This window comes from Muscardinus avellanarius, assembly GCF_963383645.1.
Source record: "Muscardinus avellanarius genome assembly, chromosome: 2".
Taxonomy (NCBI): domain Eukaryota; kingdom Metazoa; phylum Chordata; class Mammalia; order Rodentia; family Gliridae; genus Muscardinus; species Muscardinus avellanarius.
In genome coordinates, this window is record NC_137787.1 from 108,374,433 (window position 1) to 108,400,207 (window position 25,775).

At 50.7% G+C, this 25,775-nt stretch overlaps 1 protein-coding gene across 1 annotated transcript; it reads left to right on the plus strand.

The window, feature by feature from the left end:
• Positions 1 to 2,059: 2,059 nt before the first annotated feature.
• On the plus strand, positions 2,060 to 20,158 carry STEAP3 (STEAP3 metalloreductase; the record flags this gene model as incomplete). Its single annotated transcript, XM_080690147.1, has 4 exons — positions 2,060 to 2,539; positions 4,630 to 5,157; positions 11,358 to 11,522; positions 19,880 to 20,158. 4 exons carry the CDS (start codon positions 2,060 to 2,062, stop codon positions 20,156 to 20,158), a joined length of 1,452 nt encoding a protein of 483 aa, XP_080546273.1.
• Between the last annotated feature and the right edge of the window lie 5,617 nt (positions 20,159 to 25,775).

Sequence of the window (25,775 nt, forward strand, 5' to 3'; positions counted from 1 at the left end):
AGTTCTTAGACCAAAACCATTATTTGTCCTCTGAGGGCAGAGATGTATTTCCATTGACAAAAGTAGAAGCGAGGGCCAGAGGCTCAGGGATTTAAAGAACACACAGCTAGTTTGTGGCAGAAGAGCAAGGCCGTAGCCTCCTGGTTCCTTCTCTATCCTTGCATTAGAACCTGTTGCCCCACATCTTCCCCAGTCTGAGATTCCCTGCAGATTGCCATGGAAAAGGAGAAAGAGGCAGACACTTGTGTGAGGTGAGCCCCTATTTCCCCAGCAGTGGCAGACAGGGCTTCTTAACCCTACTGTGCAAGGACCTGGGTGGCCAGTAAAACCTGTAGCCTTTTGCTCACAGGAATGCCTTTACATGCTTAAAATAAGCCCCTGGAGGGTTCCAAAGGAAGCCAACTATGAAATAGTTACTAATGCTACTGGGAGTTGAACCAGGGGCACTGAACCACTGAGCTACCTCCCCAGTCCTTTTTTATTTTTTATTTTGAGACAGGGTCTTGCTAAGTTGCTGGACTGGCCTTGCACTTGTGAATTTCCTATCTCAGCCACCTGAGTAGCTGAGATTACAAGTGTGCCATCACACCTGACTCTTTTTTTTTTTTGGCAGGGGCATTCAACCTCTGAGCCATACCCTATTTTTTTTTTCTTTATTTTGAAACAGGGTCTCACCAAGTTGTGGAGGAGCTCACTAAGTAGCTGAGGCTGTCAGCCTCATAAAATGCTGGGATTACAAGCATGCGCCACCATATTCAGCTCTGATTCTAAATTTTTTAAAAATGTATTTTAGTAATACTTATGTTTCCTTTTTAAAAATTATAATTGTGGTGCTGGGGATTGAACCCAGAGACATTCTATCTCCTAGCTAACCCCCTAACCCTTTTTCTTGTGGTGTGTGTGTGTGTGTGTGTGTGTGTGTGTGTGTGTGTGTTATTGGGGATTGAGCCCAGGGGCATTCAGCCTCTGAATTACACCCCCAACCCTATTTTTACTTTTATTTTGAAACAAGGTCTCATTAAGTTGTGTAGGGACTCGACTAAGTCGCTGAGCCTGGCCAAGAACTTGCAACCTTCCTATATCAGTCTCCCAAGCACTGGAATTACAAGCATGTACCACCATGTCCATCTTATTGTTTTGAAAGAGGGTCTTGCAAGGTTGCTGAGGGTTTTCCTAAGTTGCTGAAGCCAGTCTCAAACCTGTGATCCTCCTGTCTCAGCCTCCCAGGTACTGTGATTATCGGTGTGTGCCACAATGCCCAGCTTCCGTACTTCTTTATCAGCTCATTAAGAGTTATAAATTCAGCCGGGTGTAGTGGCGCATGCTTGTAATCCCAGCATTTGGGAGGCTGAGACAGGAGGATTGCACAAGTTCAAAGCCAGCCTCAGCTACTTAGTGAGGCCCTTTGCACTCAGTGAGACCCTGTTTCAAAATAAAGACTAAAAAATAGGGCTAGGGGTGTCGCTTGGAGGTAGAATGCCCCTGGGTTCCATACCCAGTACAGCAAAAAAAAAAAAAAAATTAAGTTATAAATTCTAAGTCGGCCACGGCGGTGCATGCTTGTAATCCCAGCATTCGAGAGGCTGAGACAGGAAGGATTGCAGTTCGTGGACAGCCTCAGCTACTACTTAGGCCCTTAGGCCCTTTGCAACTCAGTGAGACCCTGTTTCAAAATAAAGAATAAAAAATAGAGTGTCACTTGGAGGTAGAATGCCACTGGGTTCCATCCCTAGTACAGCAAGAGTTATAAATTTTAGTGGCAGATCTAATATTACCATAACTTTAAGTTAGAGATAAGTTTCAACAGTTCTCTTTGACAGTTGAGTTTGTGATGCGACGGTGTTGGTGACAAACTCACAGGGCCTGCCAGTCAGGACTACTGTGCTTTGCTGCTGGCCTCTAAACTTGAAGGCAGTGACCAGCTTCAGCTAGGAGTTCACTAGTTCACTCTCGACTCCCAGGGAGTGAACGTGCAGCCTTGGACAAGAGGGGAGGTTCCAGGAGGGGCAGCTGGAGCACTTCCAATGACCAGGTCCTGCTTTCTCTTGCAGCTCCCAAAATGTCAGGTGAGATGGAGAAGCCACTGATCAGTCATCACCCAGTGGAGAGCGACAGCAGCCTGGCCGAGGCCCCCACGGTGGGCATCCTGGGCAGTGGGGACTTTGCCCGCTCCCTGGCCATACGCCTGGTGGGCTCTGGCTTCAGCGTGGTGGTGGGGAGCCGCAACCCCAAACGCACAGCTGGGCTATTCCCCTCATCTGCCCGAGTGACTTTCCAAGAGGAGGCACTGAACGGCCCACAGGTCATCTTTGTGGCTGTGTTCCGAGAACACTACTCCTCGTTGTGTGGCCTCAGTGACCAGCTAGCCGGCAAGATCCTGGTGGATGTGAGCAACCCCACGGAGCAGGACCACCTGCAGCATCGCGAGTCCAATGCTGAGTACCTGGCCTCACTCTTCCCCACCTGCACTGTGGTCAAGGCCTTCAACGTCATCTCTGCCTGGACCCTGCAGGCGGGTCCGAGGGATGGGAATAAGCAGGTAGGTTCAAGCAGAATAACTGCTGAAATCACAATAAATATAAACGGTTCATTTTCTTTGAGGGCCATCTTTTAGTACCAGGCTTTTGGTGTATATGGTCTCAGCTCTCCCACATCACTGCAAAATTCAATTTTAGAGCCAGGAAACAGGCTCAGAAATGTTAATGATATTACTCAAAAGCCCACACATGGTGAGTTAGGAATTGAACTACAGTCATATGGATCATAAACCCGTTGTGTTCATCAGCTTTCTGTTTCTGTGACAAAACAGAATTGTCTTGCCACAAATTGTCTAAAGTGTAAGACACATCAACTTAAAGGAGGAAAGGTTCTTTTTGACTCATGGCTTCAAAGGTGTCAGTCCGTGGTCACTTGACTCTACTGTTTCTGGGCACAGCTGCACACCTCCTGGTAACCAGGAGCAGAAGGCCTGAAACACAATATATACTTCAAGGCCACACCCCTGTGGCCTCTTCCTCCAACTAGGCCTACCTCCTACAGTTTGCACCACCTCCCAGTAGCCGAGGACCAAGCCTTCCACATGTGAGCCTTAGAGTGGTGTTCCAGATCCAAGCTGTAACACCCTTGGCCTTTCTCCTGTGCTGACTGACTTCCTAGGAGGTGAGGAGAAAAAAGTGAGTTTTACTATTTGGGGTCAAGAAGGAGAGACTTGGCTAGTCTAGACTTAGAAAGAAAAACGTAACACAGTTCTATGCCAGGCCTGAGGAAGGTAGGCATGTCCCAAACTTCATCTCATTTATTCCGAGGACTTCCAAGAACGGGGTGGACTTCACAGAATGGTCACTAGCAGGTTTTTCTAGGGCTGGAAGAAACCCAAAACAACCAAGACAACAAATATTTCTTGGCAGGAGGATCTCTCCATAGGACAAACTGGATTTTAATGCCAAAAGACCATGTGCATCTTCCTGGGGAAGAACGCCAGACTCCACACATGTGGAACGTCCACCTGGAGTCCTGCCCAGGTGCTGACTCTGTGGGGTGCTGGGAAGCACAGGGGCACCCGGAAGCCCTGACCATAGGCCTCAGATATCATCTTCCTGGGGAAGGACGCCAGACTCCACATGTCTGGACCGTCCATCTGGAGTCCAGCCAAGGTGCCAAGCTCTGTGGGAAGCGCAGGGTGCCCAGCAGCTCAGACTGCATGCCTGGGATGCAGGCTGGGCCAGGAACACCAACGGGCATTGTATAGGGCCTGGAGGGAGCAGAGCAAGTAGACTAGCTAGAAAAGACTTTGGCATGGGCTCTGAGCTGGACCTGCCTGAAAATGTCACACCGAGAGTGGAGGTGGGAGCATTCCTAGCTGAGGGACAATCTGTAGAGGCATGGAGTAAGAAGTGGTGCTCCCAGATAATGTTTCTTCTTAAGTAGGGCCAATACACAGTAGTACCTACTTAAGGGTTTGTGGTGAGGCCGAGGGATCATGTCCGTAAAGCCTGGTGCCTACTCAGTGTTAGGGAGACCAGAACACCCCCAGGAGTGTCAGCAAGGCCTGAGGAATGCCTGGGACCCAAGGACCCTGATATGCCCTCAGTGGGTGCTCATAGGAGGCAGTGAGCCTCTGGGCTGAGAAGGCTGGCAGTGCCCGGCCTTACGTTACCTGTGAGCTGAGGTCCCTGTGATGCCAAGGGACGCCATCCAAGGGAACACTTCTGTGCTGAGGGATGGAGCTGCAGCCAGAGTTACCCAGTTCTGGCTGCTTGGGAGCCTACTGTGAGAAGCTCCCAGGGCCTGCAGTCCTTCTGGGCCCCTGGGTACTGCTCAGATGGCACTTGGCCTGTGAGGTGGTGTCAGTGAGCTGGACAGGACACCCTCTGTGGTCAGTTTCTCTTCATTAGTGGCTGGCCTTGCTGGGCATGCTGGTGAGCCTGGGATGCCACAGCAAACCGGGAAAGTCTCCCGATCACGTCATGCTGGCTCTTAGCTGACAGCTCCCTTGGCCAGTCCCCACCCCTGTGTGCCTCATTTTCCTCAGCTGTGCAATAAGGAGTTTGGCCCAGGTGGTCCCTGAGACCCTGCTGAGGTCCCCCGTGGCCTGTGACCCCATGTGACTGCCTCTGCTCTCTCCCACAGGTGCCCATCTGCAGTGACCAGCCGGAAGCCAAGCGCATCATCTCAGAGATGGTGCATGCCATGGGCTTCATGCCTGTGGACATGGGGTCCCTGGCCTTGGCGCGGGAGGTGGAGGCCATGCCGCTGCGCCTCCTCCCGGGCTGGAAGGTGCCCACACTCCTGGCCCTGGGACTTTTCGTCTGCTTCTATGTCTACAACTTCATTCGGGACGTGCTGCAGCCCTACATTCAGAACAGAAAGAGCAAGTTCTACAAGCTGCCTGTGTCTGTGGTCAACACCACGCTGCCGTGCGTGGCCTTCGTGCTGCTGTCGCTGGTGTACCTGCCTGGGGTGCTGGCAGCCGCCCTGCAGCTGCAGCGCGGCACCAAGTACCGCCGCTTCCCAGACTGGCTGGACCACTGGCTGCAGCACCGCAAGCAGATTGGGCTGCTCAGTTTCTTCTGCGCCGCCATGCACGCGCTCTACAGCTTCTGCCTGCCGCTGCGCCGCTCCCACCGCTACGACCTGGTCAACCTGGCTGTCAAGCAGGTATGTCCCATGCCCGCTCCTGCCCCTAGGCCTGCACACAGGGGCCGCAGGCACCTATAGGTGCAGCCGTGCCGTTGATGGCCAGCATCAGGTTCTGCTCCATGGAGCAGCTTCTGTGTCCTGCTGTCTAGTATTCTGAGTATCAGTGAGGAGAGCAGATGAAAATCCCCCATCGTGGGCACAGACAGGACTAAGCAGGTAAGTGCAAGTCAGGAGGCCAGCGAGGGGACTGCTGTGGGCAAACGGGCCGGAGAGAGCTGGGTCCTCAAGTAGGAGTGGCCTGGCACACTTGAGGAACAGACAGGAGGACAGGTGGCTGGCACCACCTGCAGTAGAAGGTGAGGCTTGAGAGTTGGAAGCCAAACCCTGGGGCCTTGAAGGCTGAGAAAGGGCATTAGCCTTGGGCCTGTAGGAAACAGGGAGCCAGTAAAGGGGTTTGATCAGGACTGACTGGCCTGGTGCTTTAACTGACTTGCTCAGGTCACTGGGCCCAGAACAGACAAGATGGGGCCAGAAGCCAGGTGTGGTGGCACAAGCCTCTAATCCTAGTACTTGGGAGGCTGAGATAGGAAGACTGTAGGTTGGAGAACAGCCTATGCTACTTATTAGATCCTGTCTCAAAAAAATGAAAAAGGCTGGGAGTGTAGCTCAATCCCAGCTGCCAAAATATGAATGAAAAGAAGGAAGGAAGGAAGGAAGGAAGGAAGGAAGGAAGGAAGGAAGGAGAGGGGAGAGGAAGGGAGGGGAAAGGAAAGGAAGGAAGGAAGGAAAGAAAGAAAGAGAAAGAAAGAAAGAAAGAGAAAGAAAGAAAGAAAGAAAGAAAGAAAGAAAAGAAGATTAAAGAAAAGAAATACAGGGGCTGGAGGCAACATTCCAAGAAGGATGAGCAGGCCGTGTGGAGACCGTGAGTGGGCTGGGGCAGGGTGCAGGACAGTCCTGAGGGCAGGTGCTGAAGCCCAGTGCGCAGCTCTGCTGGTGTGGTGGACACAGGCCCCAGCTGGAGCCACATCAACTGCAGGGTCTTGGTCTGAGCCCCTGGAAAACAGTTGCCTTCAGCAAAGATGGAGCAGCCTGCAGGAGCCTGGTTTTGGTATATGGTTTGTTTTCTTTTTGGTTTGGGTGAGGGGGCATTTTTAGTCACTTAGAAAAGCCATATGGTGTTCCTTTGCCAGTGGGGTTTCTGGGAGTGGGGCCTTTGGTAAAGCCCAGTGAGAATGAAACAGGTCCCCGACGCTCGCTCCCAGTCACAGCTCAAGGTGCAGACCCCTCGCTCCCAGCCAGGGCTGCAGGTGACGCTTACTGGTCTATATTTTCTCTGGCCTACTGAGTCAGGGCCCAGCCCCTGGGTGGGCTGGCATGTGCATTCTCCCCACCCTGGGATACTAGTTACCCAGCGTGACCCAGGAGCCAGTGAGACACTATCTACCCTCGGCCTAGGGGTCCTGTAGCTCCCAACTGTGCCCAGGGTACAGGGAAGGTAGTGAGGCTGGGCCCTCCCCTTACAGGCTAGGGACCCAGGGACAGGCCGGCGAGGCAGTGGCTGCTCCTGCTTTCCCATTGGCAGCTGCTCAGAGACCTCATCTTCCCCACCCACGGACACCTGGCACCATCGCCTCTGTGGGCTCAGAGTCTCCTAAGAGAAAGGAAGAACCCCAGACTCCAGGCAGAGAAGCCTGCTAGAGATGAGAGGAAGGAACAAATAATAGTCACGAACCCTTCAAAAAGAGCTCGCTGTGTTCCGGGCACCACCTGAGAGCTTTCCATACACACTGTATTCACGTAACCCCGTCTCAATTGCTGGGAGGCGAGCACTGCACTACGCTTATCTGATGATGAGGAAAGGGAGACACAGAGAAGTTCGTTTACTGGACTGAGTCGCACAGCCAAGCAGTAGCAAAGCTAGGGTTCAGACCTAGCCATTCTGTTCCCGATCCCTGCTTATGCCCAGAATGTTTTGATCTCAAGGAGAACAAAGCCAGATCAGCAGTTGAGTCAGTGAGCTCAGGACTAGGGTCGTCCGTCCATCTGCTCTGTCACTGAGCCCATACTCTGCAAGGCCCTGACGCCACAGGAAGGAACAGGAAAGACCCAGTCCTGGCCTCAGCTGGTGTGGAGAGGCATAGAGGCCTGCAGGCCAGGTGCAGGACTTGTCCTGTCCTCCAGCATCACTGACAGTGAGCAAGTCCCAGGCCCTCTTTTGTCCTGAGGGCCCTGATGTGTAGATCAAGGTCTCTCCTGGTACTTATGTTCATTTGCTCTCTCTTTGATGATATTTTCTTGTTCACTTCTAAGAGTGAGCCCGCCCGACAGGGGGCTCTTTGGGACTCCTGGGGAAGGTTGGGACTGTTCTCTGTGAGGAGGAGGCAGGTCAGCATGGAGGAGCCCTGCCCTGCGCCCTGCCTGTGGGGAGCCCTGTCCTCAGGTGGCAGCTGTTTCAGGCCATGCTAGGGAAGAAGGTTCCCATCTGCCCACAGAGCACGAAGCAAACCCCTACCAACCCCTCATTGCACTCTACCCCAGCTGATCCATTGCCTTTCACTAAATCCCTGCCCAGCCAAAGCTCTCCTTCATATTATGCCAGGACCAGGGCACAGGAAAGGTGGTTTTCCCTGTTCCAAAGCCCTTTAGGGCTGCAGGCGCCTGTGGAGGTTGCCTGGCAACCATCCCTCCCACTGGCCAGGGATGCAGGAAGGTGCGTCATGCAAAGGGGCGTAAACATGTGCTGAAGTACTCAAGGGCAGAGCCAGACTAATGGGCTTTGTCCGGGCAAGGGTAAGAGGGAGGCTGGGGTTGAACACGCAGCAGCCCTGACAGGGCGAGTGGTCTGACCTGCAGGTGTTAAACACATGCTGCTGCCCTGAGTCCTGAGGATGATTTGCATTTGTCCCCAGCAGCAGGGCCTCCCGGGTGGTTTCTGTTTGATGTGCAGGTCTCTGTGCCTGCCCTCTGCAGCTCTGCACCTGGGTGCCCACTGGGCTCTCTGAGTTAAGGCAACACATCAGCCTGGGCACAGGAAACCTCTCTCACTCTCAGATTTCCTTGACCAGAGACTGGGGATTTGGAATGCAAAGCGAAGCAATGTCCCATCTGTAGAGACCGTTGAGACCATGTTTGTTGACAGTCATATTAGCAACAATAACTAATATTTGTACAGCACTTCCTGATTTGCTAGTGCCAGTCTCTAGATATGCATTTCAAGACCAAAAAAATCAAAGATCAAGATCAAAGACGATGCTTAACCCACCCACTGTTTTCCTGTTCCCCTTGCCCCAACTCCAAACTGCATGTGGCTTTCAGAGAACAAGCTGAGACTCCCATATGGCCACATCACAGCTGAAAGCCTCCAGCCACGCCCCACCATCCTGGGGACAATGGTGGACCTTTCACCATGCAGCATGCACCCTCCTGGTCTCAGTCTCGTCTCCTCCTGTTTTCTGGTGCCATGTCGCACTTAGGTCCTACATTGTCCTCTAAATGGGCCAAGCTCATTCCTTTTGGTCTGGAACACCCACCTTGGGATACCCTAACTGTTATAGCAAACTCATTCCTCTTTCAAAACCCAGCCTCTGCTAAGATCACCCAGCCCCTTACCCTACTTCACAGAACCACCTCTGCAATCGGCTACATGGTGTAGACTCTATTATTTTCTTTAAACTCTGCGCCCTAATCTGGCTCTTCCACACCTTGAGGTCCATGATTCCCAACAGAGCTGTAGTGCGTGTTCACTGAAGGCCTGATTGTGAAATTGGCCACAATAGAGCTAACACCAGACATCTCTGAAGAGGAGTCCATGAAGAGCTTGGGGCAAGAACTCATGGAATTGCCCAGCCATTTCTGAGAACAGCAGCCCCAGCCAGCTGTTTCATTAAGCATCTACTGTGTTCAAGTGCTGTACGACTCCTGTCACTGTGCTCACAGTAACAGCTGGAGGCAGCCGTGCTGTCCGCCAGGGAGGCACCACCCAGGCTTTCCTGGCTGTCTCTGAGGCAGAGCTGGAGGACTCCATGCCTGTGGGGCTGCCTGCCCCCTTGCCCCACTCCTCCACCTGGCAGGCGAGGCACCATACGGCCACATGTTCTCTTCCCCTTGACCGCCACCAGGAAGACTTGGAGAAGGGCTAATGTGCAGCCTTGCTGGCCCCGGCCCCAGGTCCTGCGGTGTGACCCGAAGGGAAGAAGAGTCCCAAACCTGAATGTGTGTGTCAGGCTCTGGCTGATGCATCACCTTAGTGTCCTCAAGGTGGCCGTGGCAGTACAGACAGCCCTATGGTCTCACCTGTGGGTACCGAGGGTGCAGGAGGAGCCCCAGTTGCAAGTGTGTGGTCCTTTGATCAGCCTGCCCCCTCCCACCTGCAGGACCGAGTGGAAATATCAGAGGAAAAAGACACTGTGAAAGCCAGCACTGTGTGTGTGTGTGTGTGTGTGCGCGCGCGCGTGTGCACACAACCCTGACTCATAACATCCACTGCCTGGTCTCACCCAGATGCAGAAAGAGCTGACAAATGAAGCCGAGGTGACAAGCAAGCCACTTGGCCGCGGGCAGGTGATGTGGAGCAGCACTGGTTAGCTCTTCTAGGAGGGAGGGTCAATTGGGCACAGCCACGGAGGGGACCTGTGCCCTCTGCAAGGTCAGTGGCCACGTCTGTCTAGCTAATGCTCCCCAACTGTCTCTGCCACACCTGGCACATGCACGAATTTAGTTTCAGAAATGACCTCTCCAAGTCTCCCAGGTAGAGAAACTGAGACACAGTTTTCCCAGAGCCACACACAACTAGTGGTCAGGACAAGATGCAGGGTCCCCAGGCTCCAGGTCCTTTTGTGACTTAAAGACACCAACACAAGCCAGCCGGCCCTAAAATAATACAGAGGCAATCATTTTCTATAAACTACAGGCCAATCCCCAGTGAATAGCATTTTCTCAGTTTCTTTAATTTTTTTTTTTTCATATAAGCTTTTCAACCAATTTTGCTTAGCCCCTAGGTTCTTTTCAATATTTGATCCTGGGCTTATGATACTTTTTTCCCCTGATGAAGTAGTTTCTCAAAAAACCCGAATGAGTCACTGTGTTTTGAGAGGCGGGGAGCAGCCCACTAAAGCAGAGTCACATTTTCTCATGGAAATGCTGCTGCCTGTTCTGCTGGTAGAATCAAAGTACCCTGCATCTCCCAGGGCTTCTCAGAGAATATGCTGACTTCCAGGAACCCGTCTACCTGGGCATGTTGGGAAATGACAGTTCTGGCAGGAGGACTTCCACACAAGTTCTTCCTTGTGGTGGGCGGGACAGGAGGGGCTCAGCTGCAGGGGCCATCCAGGTGGGGGAGGAGAGGGCGCCCCTGGGTTTGCAGAGGTCTCAAGCCTAGTAGTGGAGCCCAGGGCTCTGTGAACACAGGTATCCTCGTGCCTTGCAGCCCAGAGCCCAGCGCACAGTAACTGCTTCCTCAGCGCTTGCTGAATGGATGTTTGTCTATTCCCTGCAAGAGTTGAGTCAAGGCCGTGGAGGGAAATGGACAAGGGATGGAAAGGTGGGGTCTGGGGGCTTGGAGTTAGGAAATGTTGAAGGACTGTGTGTGTGTGTGTGTGTGTGTGTGTGTGTGTGCGCGCGCGCGTGTGTGTGTGCGTGTGTGTGTGTGTTACCGGGAATTGAATCCAGGAAGGAATGTTCTACCATGGAGCTATATCCCCATCCCTTTTTATTTTGAAATAGGGTCTCGCTAGGTTGCCCCGGCTAGCCTCAGACATTTGATCCTCCTGACTGTGCCTTCAGAGTCTCTGGGACTGTGCTCTGTGACAGGGGGCAGATTGGGGCACCAGGGAGACAGGCTGGAAGGGAGGTACCCTCGGAGGCTCGAGGCCATTTGGCCCAGGATGTCAGAGCTGCAATGCACCTCTGCCTTCCTGCAATGGGGGCACTAAACAGCCTTGCGACAGCTGGTTCTTATGGGCTTCTCTGCTCCTTGCTCTTGGCTGATATGATGCTCTGGTTGCCTGGCTCCAGACAGATGTATGAACCTCTGGAAGCTCAGGGCTTTAGAAAAGAGACTTGATTTTTGGCCTTGTATCAAAGGAGTGATAGGAGCACTTGCCTAGTCTTGGGTGTGGCTGGCAGCGGTGGCCATGTTTCTCGTGTCCTCTAGTGCCTGCTCGTGTCCTGGCCACTGGCCATGACCACCACGCTCACAGTTTTCCTTCCATCCATGTCAGGTCCTGGCCAACAAGAGCCACCTGTGGGTGGAAGAGGAGGTCTGGCGGATGGAGATATACCTGTCCCTGGGAGTGCTGGCCCTCGGCACGCTCTCGCTGCTGGCTGTCGCCTCGCTGCCGTCCATTGCAAACTCGCTCAACTGGAGGGAGTTCAGCTTCGTCCAGGTAACAGGGGTTTCCACTCTGCCAGGAGTCTCAGCTGGCTTGGCCCCGGGTCTCCTGCAAGCACCTTCCCCTTACCAGTCACCTGCTGGAGCCTTCCCACCCTAGAACTCCTCCCACCTCTGAGAAAGGGCTGCCTGTGGAGCTCTTCCTGACATCAGGGGAGGCAGGTGGAGACATGTGAAAAACTTAGAGAGCAAAACACAGAACCTGGGGTCTGACCTCGACAGGCATTCTACAGTTCTTGAGCTTTCAAAACAAAATTTGGTGGTATTTGGTCACTGGACATTTTGCTGGTCTAGGTATGAATCGGCAGGCTAGTGCGTGAGCCTAGCCCACCACGCTGTGCCCTCATCTCAACCTGTTGCTCCTTTTAACCCCTTGGTGCCCACAGGCAGATGGAGATGAACATCAGGACGACTGTTGGGAAGGGATGAGCAGCCTCTCTCTCCTGGGAAAACCCCAGAGCAAAGAAGGTCATGGGGCTGAGGATGTAGCTTAATGGGAGAGCACTTGCCTAGCATGCCTGAGGCCCTGGCTGCATCCCCAGCACCTTAAAAAAAAAAAAAAAGAGGCCTGTCATCAAATGAATTTGAGAAAGGATTTGGTTTCCTCTAAGATTTACAGTGCACGTTGGCATGTCAGAGATTCTAATCACAGATCACAGCTGTGCACAGTGGCACATGCCTGTAATCCAGATACTCTAGAGGCTGAGGCAGCAGAATCACAAGTGAAACATGGCTTCACAATAAAAATAAAAAGGACTAGAATGTAGCTCAGTGGTAGAGAGCCCCTGGGTTTTTTGTTTGTTTGTTTTTGGTGGTACTGGGGTTCCTGGAAGCCCTTCTACCTCCGGGATACACTCCCACGGGCTACACTCCCAGATCTATTTTTTTAACCTTTTTATGTGGAAACAGGGTCTCTTAAGCCAGCGAGGCTGGGTCCGAACCAGATCCTCCTGTCTCCGCCTCCCAAGCGCGGGGATTACAAGCATGCGCCACCATACCCAGCGAGCCCTGGGTTTGATCCCCAATACTGACAAAAACTTCAAATAACAATGTACAGCACAAAAACCTCTGTTAACCAAACTTATTTGAGCATCAGCACCCTTCCTCTTTGTGCCTCCCCCTCATTTTCCAGGTCCCAGCTGTTGAAGCTTTTAGCACTTTCTAAATACACTGAGGAATGCGGCCAGTGGTGAAGGGTCTCTATGCATTTGTTCATGCAGTACCTTTTTTTGTGTGTGTGTGTGTAGTACTGGGGACTGAACTCAGGGGCATTCTTTCTCCAAGCTACTTCCCAGCGCGCGCGCGTTCTCTCTCTCTCTCTCTCTCTCTCTCTCTCTCTCTCTCTCTCTCTCTCTCATCTATCTATCTATATCTATCATTTATCTGTCATCTATCTAGTATCTTTCTATTTATCTATCATCTCTCTATCTATCTGAAACTGTCTCGCTGAGTTACAGAGGATCCCTCTGAGTCGCTGAGGCTGGCCTTGCCTCTGCAACCCACTGATTGAACACTTGCTGTTTGCCAGCTGTGTTACTCAGCTTTCCCGTCGGTGTGTCCTAAGTACCCAGTAAGAAGTTAGGGGAGGGAAGGTTCACTGAGGCCCACAGTTTCAGAGGCTTCACTGCACAGGGCCGGCTCCGGCTGCACATTGTGAATGGTGGTGGTGGTGACGGGGTGTGGCAGGCAGAGCTGGGACACTTGTCACACCTTGGAGGCGCAAAGTACTCCTTCAGATTTTCAGCGCATCCGTGGATTTATCTACTGATGAGGTTAGAATCCTCATGATTCAGTTATTTCACATCGAAGCATTTTTGCATGCCCAATGCATGAGCCTTCCCAGGGGACATCATCTAAACGGTAACACCAGGCATCCTGCTAGGCCTGGGAGGGAGGCGGGCAGAGCCTTGTTTCAGTTACAATAGATGACTGAGATGGGGGCGCTCCTTACATTTCCCTGGCATTTCTACCGTCCTCCACCTTGAGGATGCGGTCAGTGTTGGCGGATTAACTCATCCCCTTCCGTGGATGGGAGCTGACTAATGCCGGATCCTGTGTTGTATTGTATTGTACCAGGGCAGAGAACAGGCATCCTATCCGCCCCCACTGTCAACAGAAATCTGTCGAGCATCTCCCTGCAGTTAAGACTGGAGGGACAGTGACAGTGCTGTCCTTATGTAATCCAGATTAATTATTCGTGCCTGGAGACCCGTAGCCTACCTTAGAATAAGACGGTTGTGGTTGTTTCTTAAAGCATGCCTGCGAGTCTCCTGGGCTCAGCTCATCACAGAAGGTCCCCGGAGGGCTGCTCAGGGCTGACACTTCCTAGAAGAGAGGGTGGAGGAAGAGGAGTTTTACTGATCTGCCACTAATCCCCATGTGCCTCACACCCAAATCTAGGCTTTTCCTGTTCCCGCCTGGAGTATCCTGGGTACGTGGCTTGTCTACAATTAACACAAACTGCAGGTCGTTCCCCTCACTGGAAAGCGGTTCCCTTAAGCACCCGTAGATTACAGACCCTGGCTCTGACCGCCAGAGAAAGCCGGAGGATTTGATTTTGTTAGCAAAAGCTGCCAGGGACCCCAGCAGCCATACTCTGCTTTACATACTGAAGAGTCAAAATAGAAATATGAAAGTCCTTCTGCCATGCAGACACTGGGGAGGGGTTAGACAGGGAGCAAGGCAGGATTTTGTTGGTGGGAATCATTCTGTCCAAAAAACCCCACTGCCTCGTCTCCCAAGAGTACTGATTGGAAGCCGAGCCCCGGTCCCAGCTCTGCCTCCTGTTCCCATTCTGTAACCACGAACAGGACTGTCCACGCCTGAGCCTCCGTTTTCAGTGCCATCCGGGGATGGTGAGCCACAGTGAGAGCACATGTGGAAGAAAAGTAGAAAGCATTTTGTCATTATTCTTGGGGTCATTCCCATGATCCTGACTAAGCACCAGCCATTTCTTTCTTCTTCTTTTTCTCCTTTTTAATTTCTTTAATTTTTTGGTTTGGTTTTTGAGACAGGCTCCATCCACTGTGTCTTTCCCAGGCTGGCCTCAAACTCCTAGTTTAAGCAAACCTCCTGCCTCGGTCTCTTAAGTAGCTAGGAATACAGGTGCATGTCACACAGTGGATCTGAATCACACATTTCTGAGTTCAGTAGGAGGAAGAGAGGGAGGGAGGGAAGGAGGGAGGGAGGGAGGGAGGGAGGGAGGGAGAGAGAGAGAGAGAGAGAGAGAGAGAGAGAGAGAGCGCGAGCCCAAGCAACTTCAACCCTGGCTGTCAGAGTTTTCACACTAGAGTGGACACCCTGAGAGGGCCATGTAGCCAATTCAGTGGGTCACACCAACAGTCCTTACATGAAATAGAGGATGGCTGAGAGAACATCACGGTGTTTCCACTGTGGGAGAGAAATCGCCAGTTACTTACTGATTTAGTAGTTAACTAAATCAGTGTGTTGTCTACTGCAGTCAGGTAAAATGCATTTCTTACTGTCAGCCACCATCGCAACTTTTGGGGAATAGGGGTGCACGGCCCAACTCTCACTTGCAGACTCATGCTGGGGTCTGGCTCTGGAAGCCTGGGTGACCCCTAGGTGCAGGAGCTGCAGTGCACGGCGCCCTCTGGTGGCGGGCGTGCAGACCTGAGGTGGAACTACAGACCTGAGTGGTGGCCAAGGGCCTTGAGGGGCCCTGAGCTGTCCTCTAAGCTTCTCACCTGTGCCTTCACCCACTAGTGGTCATCCGAAGGATATGAGCTGGGTACATGTGAAATGCAGGACCTGGCACCAATAATGGCCAGATGATTTAAAATAGAAGCTGTAACCTTTTCCTGTCCAATTAGCACGGCCAGAGAGGAGATCCAGACCACAGTTCCCTCCTCTGCCACACATCCACACAGCCGCCTAGGCTCTGACCCGGACTGTGCCTCCCAAGGGACCTGAGCTGGCCCTTGGGTCTATAACACTTTGTTTAGCTAAAAGCCATCAGAACACAGTGTGCTGATTCTACAAAAAGGCTCCTCATGCTTGATTTATCCTTTTGTTTCAAGGGCTGATTTCAGTGGTGTCTAAATTTTGACTTGTGTTTTGGTTTCGTTTGGTCTGTATTAAAAATCTCTCAATTTTTAACAGTCTCTCAACAGTTCAATAACATTAGATTGCAAAATGCCCAGCTGGGAGCTGCTCACCTGCACAGAACAACTAGGGTTTATCTCTTAGCACCTAAGGTCTTTGCCAGAGTTAGAGGAGTTTCCCGTGCCCTTGCTCACTCCAGCCACTTCCCTGAAATTATGACAGAGACCAGCCTGACTCCAGCTGGGTGAGTGATTGTCGGAAGCTTCTCCGCACTGCAGCAATGGAGCATCGGCAGGGGCCGCTGGCAACCTTGCACTTTCTTTTTTGCTAACAAGCGTCCCTATAATAAAATGACCTGAATCAGGGGCACTGTTAAGTGTTCCATAACAATCCCTTCCCTTCTTCTGGTGTCCTTTGGCCATTCTGGGATTATTAAATTGTTTCCAAGAAGAGAGAATTTGAGGGACACACACTCCCTGGCACCATCTGGGCTTCTCACCAGGACTGGGAATCAAAAGGCCCTCTGTGATTGGCTGGCCTTTGCTGTGAGCCATAGCCTGAGGCTGGGGCTCCCTGCCATTGGCATCATGGGGCTTAGGATGGCAGTGCAATGGGAACTGAGGACAGGAGGAGCTGGCTGCCACCGCTGGGCCTGGGAGTAGCTCTCCATACTGTCTCAGTACAGAGCATGTCAGCGGGGAGGTGCTAAGGCCTCAGTGGGGCCGCGATCACAGCCCCGGCTGGCTTCTCACCGCGGCGTCATCTGGGAAAGCCCATCCACGACACAGTACGTGGGCCCGAGAAGCCCTCTGTGGGTCTTTGTCTAAGGGACAGATGGCCCAGGTCCTCCTCAATCACACGTCCGGGCACAGGGACCCATGTGTACTTTTCAACCTCAAGCTGGAAGGGTGTGGGTGATGAGAATTTCCAAAATTAGTGCTTTAGTCCCGGCTGTACATTAGCGTCATCTGCTGAACTCTGAAAAACAACAGATGCCTGAGCCCCACCCCAGACCAATTTAATCTGAGTTTCTGGGGGTGGAGTTTGGGCACTAATACTTTCCCATCCTCCCCAGGTGATTTTAGTATATAGTTGAGGTTTAAACTAGTCTCAGACTGATCAGTCCTCAGGTCAGTCCTAGCCATTTTAGCAACTCCAGTGCCTCCACAAAGGGGGAGGGCAGGAGGACATCAGGGTGACTGACAGACTGTTCAAGATTTATCCTCTAGGGTCAGTGTTAGAAATTGTTTTTACCCCAGTCTTCTATGATCAGAAAGAAGAACTGGTGTGGCTCAAAATTTGCAGATTTGCAATTTTTCCTGTGTGTGTGCAGGGGGGCATTAGGGATTAAACCCAGGACTATTCTACCTTTGAGCTACACCTCAAGCTCTACTTCATTTTTTTTTAATTAATTTAATTTTATTTTATTTTGTGGTACTTGGGTTCCTGGAAACCCTTCCACGTCTGGGCTACACTCCCAGACCTATTTTATACTTTTTATTTGAAAACAGGGTCTCTTAAGCCAGCAAGGCTGGCTTAAAACCTGTGCGATCCTCCTGTCTCCGCCTCCCAAGCGCGGGGATTACAAGCGTGCACCACCACATCCGGCCCATTTTTTAAATTTTGAAATAGAGTTTTGTAGCCAGACATGGTAGCGCATGCTTGTAATCCCAGCATTTGGGAGGCAGAGGCTGTAGGATCGTGGTTTGCAGACAGCCTCAGCTACTTAGTGAGGCCCTCTGCAACTTAGTGAGATCCTGTTTCAAAAAAAAGGCAAGAGGTGTAGTTCGGAGGTCAAATGCCCCTGTGTTCCATCCCCAGACCCACAAAATAAATAACTAAAGTTTTGTTAATTTTTACAAGGCTGGCCTCAAACTTGTGATCCTCCTTTCTCAGCCTCGCAAGTACTGGGATTACAGGGTACTACTGCACCCTGCTAAAATTTGCAATTCTTGTTAGAGACTTCTAAAAGTGACAGGTATTTAGTTTCTTGTGACTTACAATCAAGGAGTCTTCATCTGGGGGCCGAGAGCATTAAAGTGACATAGAGTTAACTGTAGGTCACCGCACAAAGCCAACCATGGCTTTTCAACTGGCCATTTGTGTCTGAAAGAGTCACTAAGGATAGGATAGGAAGATCCTTGAAGTGGACACAAAGTCGAGAAGAACCAGAGGCAGGAATCTTGTTTTATATGAGTTTTGTTTTAATTGGGGTTAAAATGTACCTGGGAGAGCTTTCCATGAAATTACAGTGTGTAGACATTGGAAAATGTTTAGTATTAGCTTAGACAAGGCATTACAAGCAGTGTTTCCTAAGGATGTACTTTCACTCATCAGAGTCCACTATCCTGATGGTTGTAACAGAAGTGGGCAAATAAGCAAAGCATCTCCCCTCCAGGGAGCAGGGAGGACAGGCAGGGGGAATCCGATACATTCATTTGTTCATGTTTTTCCTGGCTCTGGGGATGGAATCCAGGGCCTCATGCCGTGCTCTACCACTGAGTCCCCTCGGTCCGTTTGGTAAGAAGTGGCGGGGGGATGCAAACATCACATCCTGGCTCAGCCAAGCCCCTGAATCAGTGCTCTAAGCTGGGCCAGAAAGAAACCTAGGAGACCCAACTGCGGTATTTCTGGAAAGCTCAAAACCAATGTATACGGAGCACCCTGAGGTGTCAGCCTGCCGCCATGTTTAAACCAAACCTTTGCAGTCTCCTTGCTGAAGGTGGGGATGTGTTCATTGTTCAATGATCATTGTTATTTTCATTCTTTATGTGATAAACCCAGGTCTCTCCTGCCCCTAATCTTTCAGCAGCTGCTGGTGCTGAAATCTGTGGGACTGCCTGAGCCTCTCCTCCCTGTCCCCACCCCATGCAGCCAAGGTGTGGCACCCTGCCCTCTGCCCCTGCCCAAGCTGTGCTGGCTTTGGGAATCACTTGCTTCCCACTGAGGCTGACTGAAGGATCTTCCCAGGGTAATTGTCATTGGAAACTAGCACAAGGGTATCATCTTCCATCACCCCACCATGTGGTCCATGGGATTGTTGGCATGAGAGGGGCCAGGGTTGCACTGTCGCACAGAGCAGCATTTCCAGGTGTTTTTGCACCACAGCTCTGTGGAATGTCATGTTTGGGGTAATGACAGAGGGGCTGCTCTTTCTAGCAGTGACCCACAAAAACCCGCCTACAGCTCAAGGGGTGGGAGCCGTTGTAAGAAGGCCATTACTCATGGGCGGCCAGGGTCTCATCTCCCCACCGTCACTCATCTTGGCAGGAAGATAAGCCTGGGGGATTCTGCCTGGGGTGCTCATAACCCAGCCCACACCGAGAGCCTCTTAGCAGGGCCAGGTCAACCAACCACAGGCCGCTGGGCTCACCCGCACTCCTACTGCCTCATCCACATGTCATCTGCAAATTACTTTGTTGCTCCTTTTATTGTGTGTTTGGTACTGGAGATTGAACTCAGGGGCATTCTACCTCCAAGCTATTATTTTTTATTTTGAAACAGGATCTCACTAAGTTGTGGAGAGCCTCACAAAGTTGCTCTGGCCACGAACTGTGATCCTCCTTTTCTCAGCCTCCCAAGTACTGGGATTACAAGCGTGTACCACCACGCCCAGCTATATATTGCTCTTTAAGTCAACTCAAAATCAATTTCCTTTTTTTATCTGCTCTTAGGCCAACTAGTACCTGTGAAATTACAATTTCAGTATGCTGGCAAACACCTGTTACTCTACTGTCCATCAAGATATGCACAAAACTAGTAAAATGTTTTCACATTCCATTGAACAGAATTCCATCTACAATTGCCTGGCAGATGTCAGAGGCACAGAGAACATAGTTGGGGAGAAGGCATCTTTATGAATCGGTCCTTCTACACCTACAGCATAGAAGCATTACCCCTATTTCTCTGCTAGCATTTTTGTTTTTTGTTTTTTGTTCTTGTTTTTGTTTTGTTTTGTTTTGTTTTGGTGGTGCTGGGGTTCTTGGATGCCTTTCTAACTCCGGGATACACTCCCAGACCTATTTTATACTTTTTTTAAATTTAGAAACAGGGTCTCTTAAGCCAGTGCGGCTGGCTTCGAACCTGCATAATCCTCCTGTCTCCGCCTCCCAAGATTGGGGATTACAAGCGTGTGCCACCACGCCCGGCCTTCTGCTAGCGTTTTGAGGCTCAGAGAGTTTAGGAAGTAACCCTCAGACCATGCATGCAGCGCAGCTGAGATTGGAAGCCCCAGCCCTGAGGCCCAAGCTACTCCAGCCTCACTCCAGCCTTCTTCTCCCCCTGCAGTCCACGCTGGGCTTCGTGTGTCTTGTGCTGAGCACGCTGCACACACTCACCTATGGCTGGACCCGTGCCTTTGAGGAAAGCTACTACAAGTTCTACCTGCCGCCCACCTTCACGCTGACCCTGCTGGTGCCCTGTGTCGTCATTCTGGCCAGGGGCCTGCTCCTCCTGCCCTGCCTCAGCCGCAGACTTGCCAGGATCCGCAGGGGCTGGGAGAAGGACAGTGCCGTCAAGTTCCTGCTGCCAAGCGACCTCTTGGTGGAGAAAACGAGCCATGTGTGAGTTGTCTGGCTGGCTGCAGAAGGCAGGCGCAGACCGGGTGCCCCCTGAGCCCTGCTGGACCTTCATTTCAGGACAGTGCAGAGCAGAAGAACTGCACACAGATGGGTAGTTTGAGGTCCAAATTCCTAGGATGCAAATGTTGTAAGCAGTAATATTCAGAATGGCACACATGTGCATGTGTGATATGTCTGTGCCTGTATTTCATATATATATACAGGACTTGTAATTATACTTACCTAGATAAAATGTTGGGCCCTGAGATTTCAACTTGTAGATTTAAAAGCAAGTGCTGGTATTAAACAACAGATCACATATGGGATCTTTGCAGTTATACACACACTTTTTGTTCAGAAAAGGCTTGTACATTGCTGAGTAGCACACGTTATCTCTACCCCCCCAACACACACACACACACACACACACACACACACACACACACACACACACACACTTCCCTTTAGCTAATCCAGAACTGGGACTCCAGTGTCAGGGAAGAAACAGCTCAGCCTGCATGAGGCTGAGGAGACACCAGTGAGCAGGGCATCAGGGAGCTCCGAGTGGGGTGACCTGGAGTCTGTGTTGGGAGTCCATCAAGAGTGGGTTGGGGCGGGAGGCATGGGGATAAAGCTGTGCCACCTGATCCTCCGTAAGCTGGGAAGATTTCCCCTTGAAAGTCAGAAGTCACCAAGATCCTGCAAATGGATGCACCTGGAGGTGTGAAGTTAGCTCCTCTCCGAGCTGCTAATGAACCTGGTTCAGAACAAGTGTGACTGCTTTCCTTCATTAAGTAGGTGGTGACCGGTTCTCTAAGCCACTGTGCCTTCTCACCTTTTTGTCATAGATCTGCACTTCTCCCAGGCAGGCCTACAGCAGATCAGCCCTGGGAGGGGGGGCCGTAAGCACACATGCTCCCTGAGCACCACAGCCAAACCCTTTCTTGAACCTGTGCAGGGCTGAGAGATGATTAGTTGGTCCTGTAGAAAAACAACAGGGATTCCTCTGCTGCCACTGGGCAGAAAACAAGCCCTCTGAGCTCAGAAACCACACTGGCTCCAAGTTCCTCCTTACGGGGTACATTGTTCTCCCTCTTATCCAAGAGTTCCCTATCCTTGATTTCAATTACTCCCAGTCAACTGCAGACTGGAAATATTAATATTTGTTCTACAACCATACCACCCTCAACTCTGAAAATACTGAGAGATTAATATTAATCTCTTAATATTAAATTTATATTTTGAGAGACCACATTCACATATTTTGTTATAGTATGCTGTTATAATTCTACTTTATTATTAGTTAATTTTTTTCTGTACCTACTTTATTACTTAAACCTTGTCATAGGTATGTATATCTATGAAAAATGCACATACAGTGCTATCTGTGGTTTTAGGCATGTACTGGGAGTGTCCTTGGACATGTCCTCTTGAGGATCCTGGATTATAGCTCAAGACAGCTGTGCAGGGTTCTTCCACCAAAGCTATAAACCCCAAACATGGCTGCCCCAGAACTCAAGAGGGCAGGTCACATCCAGGGCCACTGGACATCTGTTGTCCATCCTGTGCCATCCAGGCACAGTTCTGACTAATACTGGTTTACTTCCTCTGTGGAGAAAGAGAGCCAGGGTCATATGCCACCAAGAACTCATCCCAGAACACAAAGGTCCCAATGAGATGCCTCCTGGGCCCGGAAGCATCCTTCCCTGGGGCTAAGAGAGGATCCCTGCACCCCAGCCAGAGAGTACACAGTGGAGACACATGAAAGCCCAGTGCAGGGACCTCTGTGAGGCCGTGACTGGTCTGGAGGCTGTGCTGAGGGTCTGTCGCTTCCAGCTGCTACTCCAAGTTGGTAGGCAGAAGCTTGTGGCATAAACTGGCCCTGGTGGATGGGGAACTGAACTCCTTGCTGATCCCAGCCCTGGTGGTGCCAGCTGCCTGCCTTCGCCAGCCCTCCCTGGCCAGCGGAGATGGTTCCTTATACCAAAGATGGCATGCAGAGCAAGGTCCAGGACACCCAACTCCTGCCCAAGGATTCCTCTCGAGGCAGATGATTCCAAGGTGGGAGATAGGAGGGAACAGGTGGGGGATAAGGTGATTCATCTGCCAATCGCTGATAAAAGGCATGTGGGCCTCAGTGGCCCTGGCCCCGTGCCTGCTGCTGTTCCTCCCTACCTCACCAGGCAGCCGGCCGCGGCATCCCAGGAGAGCCAGCCACTCCCGACGGCCTGCCAAAGTCTCCATGTCTCGGCACAAATGGGTCTCAGCCCACATGCTCTGAAAATTTTAAATGCCACAGCCTGAAGTCGACTTAAAGTCTGTGTCATGCTGTTGAGAGTCCGTGTATTTTGTTTTTACCTTATAGAGCTTAAGAAGCAACGAAAATAAATGCCTAGCCTTCTGTGAGTTTCCGGCTGATTCCTGGCGAGCACATGGCATGTGTGTTGTATTCTTGGCCCCCACAGCCTTCTGGGCTGACTCTTGGTCAGGGGCTGCAAGGTGAACACAGAGAATGTGAAATCTGTCACGATGAAGGGTAGACACGTGGACCTGAGTGACAGGCCAGTGGGGGAAGGGGCAAGATCCAGATGCAGAGTCCAAGTTGAGGTATGGGGGTGAACATGGTAGCCCAGGCTGGCGGGGGAGCTAGGGAGGCTTCCTAGAATGGTCAGAAGGCCCTGAGCATGGGCAGGAATAGAAGGAGACTGAGAGTCAAGAACCTTGGGGTTCAAATGTGAGTTCTGATGACAGGCTCTCATTAGACCAAGGCTCTCTGATAAGCTCCCTGGTGACACAGATGGTATAGGTCCTTGCACACTCTGAGGACAAGGGCTCAGGTGGCTTTCTCTGCTTTCTATGGCACATTAACCAATGGTCACCCATCTCTCTGCCCCGTGGAACCTGCCTCACCACCTGGTGACATTCCCTGTGCATGCTGCCCATGCTGTCCCAGAGGCAGAGGGAGAAAATGCCCCATCCCTAGGGCCATGCTCTTGTGCCATGTGCCTGACATGTCCGATGAAGCCTGCAGCCCTGGGCCCCTCAGGAGATAAGACGACCGTACCTCAGAAACCACCTACCTGGCACAAAGCCATGTCTTCCTACAGAAGCCACCGGACACATGGAGGGAAAAGTGAAGCTCATGGGCTGAAGGCAGTCCAGTGGCTCAAGACCATTACTTGGGAATCACAACCAAGAAAATTGCTTTGCTGACCTGATTGGGAGTGGAAGGCTGCCCACAGAAAGCCCCATGGCTGGGAAGTAACTCTAGGGAAAAAATGCTCCGGTGTTGAGTTTGCTTTTCTCCTCTCTCCTTCCACACTTAATGCTGGGAGCTTGAAGCTTACAAGAAAATAATAGAATTAATAGAGAGCTCTTCCCATTTAGAGACCTCACATAAGAATTAAGAACTATCACAAAAACCACCATACCTTTGAGAGGAAGTTATTTGGCGATTGAATCTTTTCCCAAAGCAATGGATTTGGCTGTTGGGAACACAGCTCTCTGGCTTTGGGTCACTTCTCTGTTCTCTGCACTAACAGGAAATTGGTAATACTAGACCAGAGATTCTCAGTCTCATCAGAAGGACACCAATCTTTTCTTTTTTCTTTCCTTTTTCTCTTTTCTTTCTGTTTTTGTTTTTGGTACTGTGGATCAAACCTAGAGACATTCTACCTCCAAAGTATACCAAGAGCCCTTTTATTTGTTTTGAAACGGGGTCTCACTAGGTTGCTGAGAAACTCACTGTGTTACTGAGGCTGTTCTTGAACGAGTAATCCTCCTCTCTCAGCCTCCAGAGTACTGGTATTATGAGTCTGCACCACCACACCCATAATGAACCAACCTTTTCTAACAAATAACTTGAAAATCCCTGTTACTCACCTGTAATGAAATTCAGAAATAATATAACTGACCTGAGCATATAATTCTTGAATCAAAAGGTCTTAACTGAAACAAAGTAGAAATAAAAATGACTTATAATAAAATATGCTTATTTCCAAAATAGTAATAATGAATAATAACTATTACACTGAGTAATAATCTTAAAATAAGTTAGTTTTAAGATAAATACACTGAACCTACTGCTATGGTACATGCTTATAATCCCAGTACATAAGAGGCTGAGACAGGAGGATCACAAATAAATAGACCTTTCCTCCTCGTAAGCTGATTACCTCAGTATTTTGTCACAGTAACAGAAAGATGACTAACACAACCCTCTTACTTTATATCTGACATTTTAAGATAAAGGCTAAAGAAGTGCACGTGTATGTGTGCGCGTGTATGTGTGTGTGTGCGCACACGCGCATGTGCTCATGCTCACTGTATTGAAGTTGTGTTAAAAGCCATGGGGAAGTCAACTAGAAAACCAGTAAACATCAACTAGATTTGGAAACACAGACACTCAGTGGTGAGAGGTTCAGTGAAGTGATAGTAGTAAAAGGCAGAGTGGGAATGAGCAAGAAGTAAGGACATGGACACAGGAATTCTGGACAATGTCGGGGCCCACTCGGCTGGACCGAGATGGCACCCAGGCTTGTTGCCAGCGTGGACTCAAGATGGCGCCTAGGCATGTTGCCAAGTCACGAGGCTCACGAGGCTGGCGGTGCCGTGAGCCCTATCAGGTGTCCTACGGATGATTAGTGATGCAGCGCCTCGTGCTACCACCAGCCCGCCTATGAGAGGGTTAGAAATGCGCATGCCCTAGCCGTGGGAAGCTTGGGGTTGGTGGAGTGATGAGGGAGGGGTTATGAGACTGATATATTTGCCTGCTGTGCGCATTGAAGGGGAACGCCGGGGGAACGCAGGGGAACGCCGGGGAAGCATTAAAGGGAAGCATTAAAGAGGAAGCATCGTCAACAGACTCGGCGTTTGTGTCTTCTTTCCTGGGGCTCTGCGGGCCGGAGCCCTAGGGACGTGACAAGTGGTGCCGAGACCCGGAAATGCTGTGGAAAAGGTTCGCAGGTAAACGCCGTAGGGACGGGATAGGACAACTCTTGAAATCTGGTTGGAAGACAGGAAAAGGAAAAGGATGATAACTGAAGGGTGTAAGGAAATTGAAGGAGTTTTTTTTTTTTTTTTATGGTTTTGACCTGAACATTTCTTAACTGTTTCTGATGAAAAACAAAATGAACAGGACACAGGGCAGAGAAAGACAGTGACAGACAGAAAAACAAAGTCCTAGAGGGTATGAAGAGAGGGGCTCCAGAGCACCAGGGGCATTAGAGAGGGGTGGGCAGCTTGTCCTTAATATGGGAGGGAGAAAGGAGGGTATTGATGAGGGAGGGTCAGTTTTGACATGTGACCTTGGTAGCTCCCTTCTGATGGCATCTAATACTTGAGGAAAACAAGCAGGCAACGGCCACACCTTCTGCTGAGGGTGATGGGAAGGAAAAAGGCTGGGCTCTCAGGGATGAAAAGGTTAAAAATAATTTGGGGGGAAAATGAAAAGGGAGCTGATGAGAGACACATCTGCTTAAAAACAAACTTGATTGTAACATTTTTGTCTAAAGAGAAACACATCTAATTGTGTACCCTGGAAAGTGTGCAAAATGGATTTTTTTCCAGAAAAATTCTATTTTCCTCCACAAGTTTCTATAATTGCAGATAGTTTATCTCAGCTC